This window comes from Bidens hawaiensis, unplaced genomic scaffold (assembly GCF_021521415.1).
Source record: "Bidens hawaiensis isolate Kalapana, Puna unplaced genomic scaffold, B.hawaiensis_p1.1 tig00006904_1, whole genome shotgun sequence".
Taxonomy (NCBI): domain Eukaryota; kingdom Viridiplantae; phylum Streptophyta; class Magnoliopsida; order Asterales; family Asteraceae; genus Bidens; species Bidens hawaiensis.
Window position 1 is genome coordinate 81,852 of NW_027491470.1, and position 13,133 is coordinate 94,984.

The 13,133-nt window shown below is 33.5% G+C and overlaps 1 protein-coding gene across 1 annotated transcript; it reads left to right on the forward strand.

Annotated features, from left to right (window-relative positions):
- Positions 1 to 2,478: 2,478 nt before the first annotated feature.
- Positions 2,479 to 5,062, forward strand: LOC143633758 (indole-3-pyruvate monooxygenase YUCCA2-like). The gene is made up of 4 exons (XM_077102005.1): positions 2,479 to 3,282; positions 4,133 to 4,381; positions 4,508 to 4,630; positions 4,886 to 5,062. The coding sequence occupies exons 1-4, from the start codon at positions 2,596 to 2,598 to the stop codon at positions 5,060 to 5,062; spliced, it is 1,236 nt and encodes a 411-aa protein (XP_076958120.1). The 5' UTR covers positions 2,479 to 2,595.
- The last annotated feature ends 8,071 nt before the right edge of the window (positions 5,063 to 13,133 follow it).

Genomic DNA, 13,133 nt, shown 5'->3' on the forward strand with positions numbered 1-13,133 from the left:
ACCAAACAAATAAACAATTTCCAAATCAACTCGTCAAGAAAACTATAAAGACCTTCGCATCGAAATTAATATCATCTTTAATTACAACGTCTATTATTAGTTGTTTGTGAGCTAAAATGGTAATTTGGTGAAATGTGTCATGCTTCAAGCTTACTTTTAACTTTATAAGTTTCATATAAATTCAAAATATCATTCAAGTTTATCACAATAATCTACCTGTTTTCACAATTGACCCGCTAATGAGACTTAAAAGTAACCATTTTACAAGTTAAACTTGACTCAAATACTCAATAATAATAACACTCAACTTTTAGCACGTTAATGAAATAAATATATATTAATATCTATTTCAGGTGACTATGCCTATACTTGAGTTAAGAATGTTTATTTATATTTATCAAACTAACACATATGTTGGTTTGTGTTCGTTTATGATATTAACGAACGAAAACTAACAAAATCGTATCTTTAATGAACTAACACAAACATCAGGTTTGCGTTCTGAACCATTCGTTTGTCTGATGAAGGCTCAACGAACGAACATGAAAAGGTGTTGTTCTGTTCGGTTTGTCTAGCCCTATGAAGACCCAAAACATTCATAAGCTTTACAATCTACAACTATCAGTTGTCATACCTGTTGAAGCAAAACGAGTGCATGAAACTGTACCATGAGGAAACCAAAACAAATCAGTCAATTATCCCACTAAAAGTCATTAAAATCGAACAATTTAAGAAATGAAAGACCAAAAAATGACACAGTTATATGCAGATGTACAAAACTAACGAAACAATAGCCAGAAATGTGTCAAACCAAGAATCATTTCAAATTTTATCAAAAAAAAAATCACCCTCACAAATTTTATCAAAAACAAAGTTAACAATACTGGTAACCATATGTCTTTCAGTATTATAACCACATGTAAGATCAGGAGTAGGACGTGTTATATCTGATTAATCAATGCATAAAGTTTCGAAAGTAATAAGTAAAGGGAATTTAAAAAATGATATAATGTAATACCATTATTAGGCATAGTCAGAACTGGAAATTACATGATGGATTTTATCTCAAACAGGTAGAATAAAAAATTTCGCTAAAAAATTTGAACGGGTTGAAAGTGGCATATGGTGCATACTTTATCTCATAATCATTTCATTCAAATAATTAAATCATCATTGCAACAATATCGTTTAAAAGACCACTCGGCCCAACCCAGTTTAGTACCTCTAACCTGAAGTACTGGTGCGGCTGACTTTCCCAGATACCCTAACTGATCCAACAATCTCCAAGCGTTTACTTTGTGCGTTTAACCACCTTGCTGCACCGTTATACATAAATCACAATAAAACAATCAGACAAAAGATGCAAGGTGATTCTGATTATAAAAAAATTAAGCAACATTAATATGAACTAAATACCGTTGCAGATTCATCTCAACCTAGCTGTGCAAGTTGCAAACCCATGGCTGGTTGATTGGCCATAAAACAAGCTGCTGAAGAGAAGGTTTCTGTTGGCTGCAATTTCCTGCCAAATGGGCTTGGACCCACTTAAACTCTGTTTGTTTAATTTGAATCCCTGTAACAAAACGCATCACAAACAAGATATTAATTTACAAATTTGCATTAACACAGAAAAGTTCATATATTTGTAGAACTGACATTAACTATACAACACAAAATTTAAAATGAGATGAACCTTGTTTTTTGTAGGGACAGTTATATAAAATGAAGAACCTTTAGAAAAAACTCCTTTCTCTACGTCTCTTATGGCTGCTTTTATTATTGGTAAACAAACTAAGACTGCATCCTTAAAACGACTCTCACCTTTTTCCCTGAAACAAATTAGCATAAGTTAACTGTGCACATATCATGGCCGCAACTTGGACTACAACTGAACTAGTGTATGGAAAGCTTGTTCAACACGATTGGCGAGGAGAGATCTGAATCCCAAAGTGTTCCTCATATTACCTTCTCTATCTCTCTCTCTCTCTCCGAATCCAAAACTCATTGAATCAGATGGAAGGTGGAAGATGGGGGTAGAAGAAAGAAGATATGAGATGGAGATCTGGAAATTGAGAGAGAGGATGAAGGATTCAAAATTTAAAACCTAAATCTGGACCAGGAACACGTGTTTCTGAAGACACTAGGAATTCAAAATTTGGTATTACTACGTGTGCTTTATGCATTTGCACCTCAGGCACTATTACTTGTAAAACTCTTATTTTTAAGAGTTTTTTAAAATTACTCTTTTGCCCATCCTATATGTATATTAATATAGTATATATATATATATATATATATATATATAAGAAGAAAAGGGCTCATAACTTCCATCATCTTGAAAAGTATTTTGATTTTGTGGTTTAATTCATCAAATCCTCAAATATTTGAAACAAACTAGTTTTCATGATTCCATACCTCATATATATCCATACCCACTCTTAAAATCTCTCTTAATAAATTCATCTTGAAAACAAACATGTTGGTTTCTTTACTTATGTCTTTATCTTAATCTAAACTATCAAAATTTTCGGATCAAATTCAAGTTTCACAAATTATTACTCTTATGCAGTTTGCAAAAGTCAAAAACTCGATCATATGTGGTTTATGGAAGAAGTAGAGTTCAAAAAACTTCATGATCCACATCTTCAGTCCAAGATGACAACTTCTTCAACAAATACAGACACCCATTCTTGTCGTGTTAGGGTTCCCGGCCCAATCATTGTCGGAGCCGGTCCTTCAGGTCTTGTGGCTGCAGCTTGTCTCAAGAACCATGGCGTCCCGGCCATGATTCTTGAGCGGGCAAACTGCATAGCTTCTTTATGGAAATTCCGGACCTACGATCGTCTTCGTCTGCATCTTCCCAAACAATTCTGCCAGCTTCCCCTTATGCCCTTTCCTGTAGATTTTCCAACTTACCCTACCAAAGAACAGTTCATATGCTATCTCGAATCCTACGCGAAAAACTTCGATTTGAAACCCGTGTTCAATGCAACGGTAGTGAGTGCAGAATTTGATGGGCTCTGGAGGGTGAAAACGAAGATAACCGAGTATGTTTCTCAATGGCTTATCGTCGCCACTGGTGAGAACGCCGCGGAAGTTGTGCCTGCATTCGAGGGGATCAATGAGTTCAATGGACCCATCGTGCACACTAGTGCGTACAAAAGTGGTGAATGTTTTGAACATAAAAGTGTATTGGTTGTGGGCTGTGGGAATTCTGGCATGGAGGTGTGCTTGGATCTTTGTAATTATAACGCTTTTCCTTCACTAGTGGTTAGAGATTCAGTATGTACCTTTCTCTCTCTTTCAAGTTGCAAGATACACATACAAATATTTTTGTATGTAAGATTCATTATGTACCATAGTGGTTAGAGATTCAGTATGTACCTTTCTCTCTCCCTCTCTCTCTTACCAGTTTTATCTTGAAAAATAACAAATTTATGCAAGATTCATTCAGCTTATAGTTCAAAGTTCGATTTCCAAACAATTTGAATGTTTTGAATTTTGAAAAACGGCATCCAAAAAGTTTAAATAAATCAACACCAAATTTACTAAAACTTAGGGTTTTATCTACCTATATGGATTTTCTTTGTTCATCTGAAGGCTAATTACCAAGTTAGGCCAGGTGGGCCAGCAGAAGAGGTTCTAATTAGGATTGATTAGAATAAAGGGCTTTATGGTTAATTAGATCTCTTCTCGATCGAGTTTGTTTAACGCTATATGTATGTTAACCGAGTTTAGTTTGCTGTTTCTTTTGGCCATGTCTTTGAATAAACAAAAGTACGAGTAGAGTAGAGAGATGGTACTGTTTCGTTGAGCTTTTACTTTGTTGGATGTGATTGATGTACTTCTACAATTATCATCTGTACTTGCAAAAGAAATCACAAAATTTTATAAGAATATACTTTTCTTTTGTTACAAGTATAGAATCAGTTTTATGTGACCAATTTTTAATAAACTATGACTTGTGGTTTTTTAGGGTTAAAGCTTTCTTGAAATTCGTATGCATGCGCATTGCTGTTATTGTTTGAAACTCTTTCTTTCTTTTAAAGCAATCTGCAAACTCACTGCTGTAAAAGATTCTATCCACTTGACACCCTATTTTGATTTTATTTTATGGGGGCAACTTTTGCAGTTGCATGTGTTGCCACAAGAGATGTTTGGGATACCAACTTTTGGACTGTCAATCTGGTTACTTAAGTGGTTCCCGGTACGAATAGTTGATCAGTTCTTGCTTTTTGCTTCACGAATTATGATCGGTGACACGACTCATCTTGGCCTCAATAGACCAAAACTTGGGCCACTCGAGCTAAAGAACATTTATGGCAAAACACCCGTATTGGATATAGGCACACTTGCGAAGATCAGAAGTGGAGATATCAAGGTATGCGCTTAGCGATATATCTACTTCTTCTCTAGACACATATCTCAATGTGTATATATGCAACTGCTCTATCATTTATTGTAAATCACCATGTTACAATTAATTTGGAATGTGTATGGTTTATAGGTTTACCCCAAAATCAAGAAACTAGCATGTAACAGTGTGGAGTTTGTAGATGGAAGAATACAGGAATTTGATGCCATAGTTCTGGCCACAGGGTATACAAGTAATGTTCCCACTTGGTTGAAGGTACGATCTGCTTGTAATTCTAACAAAGTCAATCATTACATATTTCAATTTAAATTTATTAATTATCAAGCAAAATGCTTTATGTTCAATCTGATCAAGTAATGGCATAGAAATATGCACAAATGATGGTTTCGGTTAATTTCGATAATACAAGTTTGAGATTGAAACTAATTAAGTTCGTAGAAGTAAGTAATTGTGAAGAAATTAAGATGTTTAACAGCAAATTTTGGCTCTATCGCGATTTTTGTTTTGTAGGAAACCAACTTATTTTCGGATAAAGATGGGTTTCCCAGGAAAAAGTTCCCAGAAGGATGGAAAGGCGAACAAGGATTATACGTTGTAGGGTTTTCAAGACGAGGTTTGTTGGGGGCATCTATAGAAGCTACGCGGGTTGCAGAAGACATTGCACCTCAGTGGAACTCTAATGAATGATGCGAGTTTCTGAGATAGAAAAAAAATGGTATAGATCGATTATTAAAGAATTGATAGTTACTTCATTTACATGGGTGATTTTAGATTTATTAGGAGATAAGTTTATGTTTGACAAATGTGCATATAACATATAGTTTGCACATAGTTCTTGTTGTGTATAGCTAATTATTAGGTTATATTTTGAGGTAAATATGATTGTTATTCTCTTTGTATCTTATATGTTTGAAAATAGGGAATTTTGAAAATATAATATATAATTCTGCTTTATGTATGATTTAGCCCAATTTTTAGATTTGTAAAAACAAATTCTTCTAATGGAACAATCTTCAAATAGTATCCTCATTGTTGGTTGATATTTCCGAATATTTATACCCTTAATCATCATATAATGCATCTAGTAATGTTATTACTTCCAAGGTTCTTGCAGTTCAATTCGAAATAACTAAAAATTTGTATCAAATATTTTATAGGCTAGTGGTTTCGTGTGTTTTCAAAGTGGACATTGATATTGTTTTAAGAGTAGTCTTAGAGTTGTGTGACTTAGCAGTTCTCAAAAAATAAAACTTGATTCGGAGACCTTGCAAAAGTAGTTGATAAAAGTACACGGAAATGTGCGATTTGGATGGGTGTCGACGTCTCGTGAACAAGTACAAATATTGAAAAATAGCTAGAATTTACTTTAATATTATAAAGCAAGATTCAAGTGATTGATGTTTGTATCCATTCTTGTATAATCAAAGGTGTCACTAAAAGGTTTTAGATTCAAATTTAGGGGGTGTGTGAACTTTTCAAACATGCTTATTTGCTTAGTTGATTTTTAAAAAGTAAAATAACTTTTGAAAAACTTCATTTTAAAGCTTTAATTTTGATGTGTTTTTCCAAACACTTTTGCTTTTTTAAAAATCAAATAAACAAAATTTAATAGAGTGAGCACTTGCAATTTTAGAAAAGCATGTGCATTAACTCAAGGACGTACAAATTAGTCTCTCTTATACTATATAAAATGCTAATACATAGAGTCAGTATATACTATTTAACATATACAAAATATGTTGACTCGATGAAAGTCATTTATTATGTAATTCATAATGTTGGAATTCCCATTGCAAAAACCCTAACAAAACCCTCTTTAATTACTGATGAGACTTAGAAGACCCTTCTCAAAGGGGAAACTATTGGAAGTACCACACACATTACCACAAGGCATGGAGGAGTGGTACGTGGTGTGTGGGGTGGGTGAGTGGGGTTTGGGTCTGTGTATAAGGTCCACCACAAGTCAAGAATTCTTAACTAAGTTGTATTATTATGTCAATGATTGGATTGGGTCCTACTCCAATTTAAGACAAAAGCTATTGCTGATGTGTGACAAATGGATGGATAGATGAGATCAATGGATTACAACATTCTCATTTCTCAATATGGTTTACAAATCTTCGAATATATATTGAAGAACCCTCTCCGTTGATATTTGAATAGAAGTTAAGTAATGAAGAAAGTCTGTGTGTATATATACTGAAATAAGAACAAAAATTTTTATTATAATTATAATTGAGAAAATGCTAGCTACAACATGATGGATGCAATAAGAGTTTTTCGTTTCATCTTATAAGTCGACAGTAGTTCATTGGCGACCCCAATGGCAACAAGTTTTGTACTTGCTCTATCGATCTATATGTAGTAACATAATCAAAACCATTTTCAGCAATTTTTTGTCAGATATATAGACATCTAATTAATTGATCACAAGGTGTATATAGTATATAATTGGGCGGAGACTATCCAAATGATTAGAAGGAACGTGCCCTACAAATCATTGGAAGGACCCATGAGATCTCTGTTAAAAAGGTCCCTCTTCATTAATTGAATTAATTTTGTTTCTAATGATTTAAAAAGAAGTATATGATATTTGTTTGAAGCATATGAACATTTTTGAAAAATGAATATGATTTAATCGGTATAAAGAAGACTAATCTATCTATCTACCTCCAATAAGAGAGTATCTTGGGTGTCACATAAGATGTTTCTACGCACCAACATTTTGTTTTCTCCTACACGTTGAATGCCAATTACGAAGCCGAAAACGTACCCTAGGGAGGGCGGATTGGAGGTGATGTCAACGGTGGGCGGTTGAGATTGGGATTTGACGCAACGAGTGTGGTGATAAGATATGTTGATGATGCCATATATTAGAAGTGCTGCCAAATGTTAATCGTATCTACTCTGAATGGGAATTTGATGAGTGAAGAAGGGAACGACTAAAAATGATGTCTATTGGGTTAATTAAGACTTCCCTTAATTTGTTAACAATGTGCATTAACTACTTATATTTGTGTATCAAGCATTGAACATTGTGTCTCTTAAAATTTATTCTACGTGTAGTCTACATGGATCGGATTGTAGGTTTGGTCCTTAACTTTTAAAATAACAACTTTTTTCCGGATATTACTTTTTATTGTATTGCTCTATTCTTTTCTTTACATAATGTACGTTATAAAAGAAATAGATAAAACCATATGCATATACTATTTCTTAATATGTGTATATATATTCGTTTTATTACAATCATGAACTATTTGTATTATATAAAAGTTTTATACAAACATATGTTTTTGAGAAACAATTAAAATATAAACTCAAAATGTCGCTAAACTGTTAAATCGGTAAAAACAGTGTCCACTAAATCGGACCGATTTGGTTTATTGTATCTAAAAATTTGTTAGTTGTTAATAATCAAATTTCATTAACACTAATCACAAATAAAACATATAGTATTTATAATTACATCAAAATTTTGTATACAACTATTATTTAATTATTGTTTAATATTTAAAATTTAATCAAACAAAACATTATCAATATTCGAAGATACACAAATAATAGACAATAGATTTTTAGTATTATTACCTTATATTTTCATTATGCTAAGAAATAAAGATCTCTAAAGTTAATGTCAAACTGATATATACAAATTCAAGGATCTTTGTAAATATTAAATATTTATAAATAATAAATAATAGAATATATTATCTATAACAAGTATGAATGATAATATTTAATTATGATTCGCTTCCTAGATTGCTCGTAATTACCAATTAAACTAGTTAAGTGGATTTTAGTATGTTGCCCATGGTCTATCATGGGTCATAAGCCAGTCAGTCATGTTAATTAATCGAAACTGTCCATTTTTCTAGCAGTCTCCAACTTGGACGATTTTTTATTAAGTTTCTTAACACATCAACTAGAGACGCTCTAGCTACACATGGTTGCCCCCAAACATGTAAGGATACTTTACAATGATTAAGCAAAACATCTTGGAACATTATGTTGCAAGACAATGAGCTTATGGTAATCGTTGTCATCTATTCCTTCTGTTTAAGACATCAATTGAACAATGAGACATGAAGAAAAATTCAAACTCATATGGTATTTAATCATTATTGTTCTCAATCAAGAATCAAAGTGATCTAATAAAACATACAATGAATTTGGGTGAGTCCTAACACTTCACCAATTTGAATCAACGAGAGTGACACGATGTCTAACTATTACATATAATGTAAAAGTATGGAATCTTATCTTAACTACATATAGCTCCCACTGAACCTCAAAAATACTTTCTACCAATGCCTTTATGACTAGCAGTTACGGGACAATGGTTGAAACTGATAAACGAATAGTATTTGGTAAACGAAAGTGCTAGTATGTATCTCAAGCCAAATGATACTAAATGAATATACCGATATCTAAACATCTTGTGGCTAGGATCATTAAAATGATTTGATGCGAGTTTGGAATTCAGAGTATTAATAATGAGACATGTGAGTTTGGAAGTAAAATCCTTGAGTCCAAAGTCGGAATGGTTTTAACCCAGAGTCGTTCCCACGAGTATGACCGACTATGAATAAATTTGAATGCAATATTCATGGAATAAACGTATTAAAATTGAACACAGTTGTAAGATTCAAAGTTTTTCATTTAATCAGTAAATTAAAAGTGAATTTAAAAGGTAAAACTGTTTGAACATTTGTACATTCAAAAATTAAATAAAAGAATAAGCTAGCTAATCTAAGACCGTTAACATCCCTGTGAAGGTCATTCTTGTTTAGTATCATCGTCTTAATGTACATGTCTGCTAGGTTTTAACCTCTCTCTACTTTGCTTATTATAATGTCTCTATGTTCCAATATTCCAACAAATTGGTGGAACTTTCTTAGAATGTGCTTGGCCCTAGGATGAGATCTGGGCTTTTTGGCTTCAGCGATGACACATGCTTTATCACATATTACGTCGATTGGTTTTAGAAAACTAGGAACCTTATCGAGGTCGGCTATGAATTTCATCATCAAAGTATTTGTGAGCGAGAAACATCTCGGTGACTCTGGAAATCACAAGATTAATCCATTGATAACTAATTAACAACTTTATTAAGAGAGGTTATTAGGTTTTATAAACTTATGATAAGTTTATAAAATTATATATTTAATCAAAATTGTTTAAATATGTAAAATATTTGAATTTCAAATATTTAAAAGACTTATTCCATTCTAAGTAAGTCTTTCATCTCCTTCATGCAAGTCAGCTCAAATGTTGAATGCGATGAAGCTTTGGTTGAAGTTGATAAAGTATGTTTAAACAAATGGGTGTAATACTTGGATTTTATTATATGGAGAAGTAAGAAGTAACTGGGACATGGTCTCACATGTGTTGGTCAACATTCGAAGACAACATACCAAGACAATGACCACATATAACGCTCATATTGGTAAAACCAATGTGAAGTGGACTGGCCGTCCACAGTCGTTTGAAGCGACCATCGGGCCATCAGTCCCTTAGCCTTGTCTCTCACATAGTTGGCTATAAATAAAATACTTATTCAAACTAAGTCATGACCCCTTTGCTTTACATTATTTACATACATACTTTAAGGTTAATCTCTTTCATTATTCAAATCTAATCAAGCTTCAATTATCTAGAGAAAATATTAAAGTTTTAGAGAAAAAAGAACTTTGTTAAACTATCATCCAGCCATCTCACTTGTAACATTCCTTTGCTTTACATTATTTACATACATACTTTAAGGTTAATCTCTTTCATTATTCAAATCTAATCAAGCTTCAATTATCTAGAGAAAATATTAAAGTTTTAGAGAAAAAAGAACTTTGTTAAACTATCATCCAGCCATCTCACTTGTAACTGGATGGGACAACACTAGAGGTTTTTTCTAGGTTTTTCTAGTCTTTTGACAAGCGAGGAATCATGACAAATGTTTGCATTTTATTTTCTATTGCTTGAGTAAGTATGTGTTTATATATAACTAGTTGGTAGACCCACCGCGTTGCGGTGGGGTTTAGACAACCATTAAGAAACGGGGTTTAGACAATAAGAAAAATGGTTGCACATGTGTGGCTTTCAAAAACTCCTTATTCAGTCATAACTCCCACAATTCTTCATGACATTTAAGAGACTATCGCAACTACCACAATACAATGTGATACAATACTGTATAAATCAATAATAATATACAGTGTTTAGATTTAGAAGAAAACAAATTCATTTGCAGTTTCTTTCATTTGCATCAGATAACCCATGTGATCAAACTACATATTATCTCACAAAATTATATCACACACACATATGAACTTATATATAATATATATCAACATATAATTGATGACCAAGATAAGAATCAAATAAACTAATAAAGATTGTTCTAAACTTCATATTTTCAGCTAATAATCAAAACCCATGAATCTTTTCTGATCAACATAGCCTTTATCAAACGAACCGACCCAAAAGCCGCAGCCGATAAAACACCGACTCACAATCGCATGTCAGAAAAAGTTTGGCTACATATCACCAACACAACAGACAATCACCATTACGACTCCACCACCACCAAGGATTCCAAATCAGAACCTGACAACGATAGATGGCGGCGAACCCGCCACCACACCAATGCTGCATACGGTTCCCAAATGAAACTCGGGCTTCCCAAGACGGTTGTATAGCCGTCGGCAATGAATACCAACAGTAGATCGGAAAACATTGACTACCGATAATCATCAACCACAACAGACTATCACCACCACCACTCCACCGCAACCTAGTGTTCCGAATCGGAACCGCGCAACGATAGAGGAAGGCCAACCCCGCCTATGGTTCCCACAATGGAACTCAACAACCATAAACCCCGCCACTGGACCACCGCAACACCACACCATCACTACCTACGATCCCCAAATAGTCGACATAATTAACTAAACTTATCTAGTAATCAATCGATCGATCGATCGGTGAATCAATACGACCAACACCCAACAGTGACGGTGAATACAACCACCGGACCACTAAACCTGACGCTAACCACCAACACCCAACCGCCACCAAGGGTTCCCGATCGGAGGAACCCGGAAACGACGGATGGTCGACCCACGGGTCACTGCTACCAACACACGACCGCCGCCTAGGGGTTATGAAACTGAACCCGGCAACAGCAGTGATGGCTGCCATAATCGTGTGGTGGCGTCATGGTGAACCGGAGATGCGACAGTTTTAGCGGATTACGGTTGTTGACCGGAGAGAGTGAAAGTGGGCGGTGGAAAGAGTGTGTGGCAATAGAATTTTCACCATCTTATTGAAGAAGAAAAACTGCGTGTGAGAGATACAAATGACACGTATCACTATTCAAGACATTTGTCAATAAACCAATTAGGCAAGATGACGTTAACAGTATACCACCATTAGAAGCCCAAGTTACAAATCATGAAGCACAATTTTAGTTATAAATGTAAATATATAAATTATGGTGATTTATCAACCAATATAATGCTACTTATGTGGACGTGCCTTCTTTTGGTGGTTATGGGCACCCGCGTTCGAACCCCCGACCCATTAGTTATTATTGTTTTTGATTATTTATATAAGAATCGCATTTGGTCGTATTGTTAAATCCAACCTCGATCCTTGAAGCAAAATTGCATTTGTAGATGTTCGGTTTGGTAATAAAGAAATATTTTTTTCTGTTCATCAAACCATTAATAAATTGGTAACTATATAGTTGACATTTTATAATTTTTTATTAAGTTATAAACGTAACATTTTATGACGTTTTCATATAATGCCAAACCAACGTCGAACACGTTTTATTTTTAAATATAAAATATTTACGAACTTCTAACATTTAAGAATGTTACATTATATATTCTTTTATTTGTGTTATTTATATTTCTCAAACCTTTATCATTTATCTAATCGAATTCTCAAATTCGACACATGAAACCTAAATCCCTAAGTTGTATTAGTTTCGTTTAGACTAGTTGATTAATTTTAGCATTTACATAATTGTTCAGGAGGATTCGTTTTAGAATTACCTAAACGTTCATTAGACTTGTTCAACTATCATCCTCATTTTCGAGGTGACTAAACCATACCTTTTTTAACTTTCAATGTTTTGGGGTGTATCATGCGCGTTTGTCAAACAAACATGTTTACCATCAATGAAACTTGCAATTCATATATGTTACTTATTATCCCTATTAGGGGAAAGTGAATACGGTGCTGTCAACCGTCTAACCTTACACGCAAAACTAGCCAAAACTACGTAGTTTTGATTAAAAACTTTTAATTTAAATTAAAATCACTTACATATTACGAATGCTCCTAAAATTACTGTATGTTGTTTCCTTCATCCGCCTTTTTAGTTTGCAGGTGTTGCCTTCACATTTCATATCTTTCTTTTTTATCAAACGTAATGTTTAATTCATCATGATAAATTTTTTATTACGGTTATTTTTGGCATGGAAATGAGCTTTTACAAAACTTTAGCGACAAATTATAAAGTATTATAACCACTTCCATTGACTTAAAATTTCAAAAAAAACTAAAAAATCCTATACATTATCATATCTTGATTGTGAGTGTAACAATTTGGCAAATTGTTGTAGAACTGGAAGTTAAGAAGCAAAAATCGATATCCTGAATAACGATTATTTGCTTATTGCTATTGACGAATTTTGAGGGTGCATGAATTCAAATGAAAAGCGGCAGCATATATCAATTTTATATTAATTAT

Coding starts and splice junctions, on each gene's coding strand:
- LOC143633758 (XM_077102005.1), top strand. CDS start 2,596: ATGTGGTTTATGGAAGAAGTAGAGTTCAAAAAACTTCATGATCCACAT. Junction 3,283..4,132: donor CACTAGTGGTTAGAGATTCA/GTATGTACCTTT, acceptor CAACTTTTGCAG/TTGCATGTGTTGCCACAAGA. Junction 4,382..4,507: donor TCAGAAGTGGAGATATCAAG/GTATGCGCTTAG, acceptor TATGGTTTATAG/GTTTACCCCAAAATCAAGAA.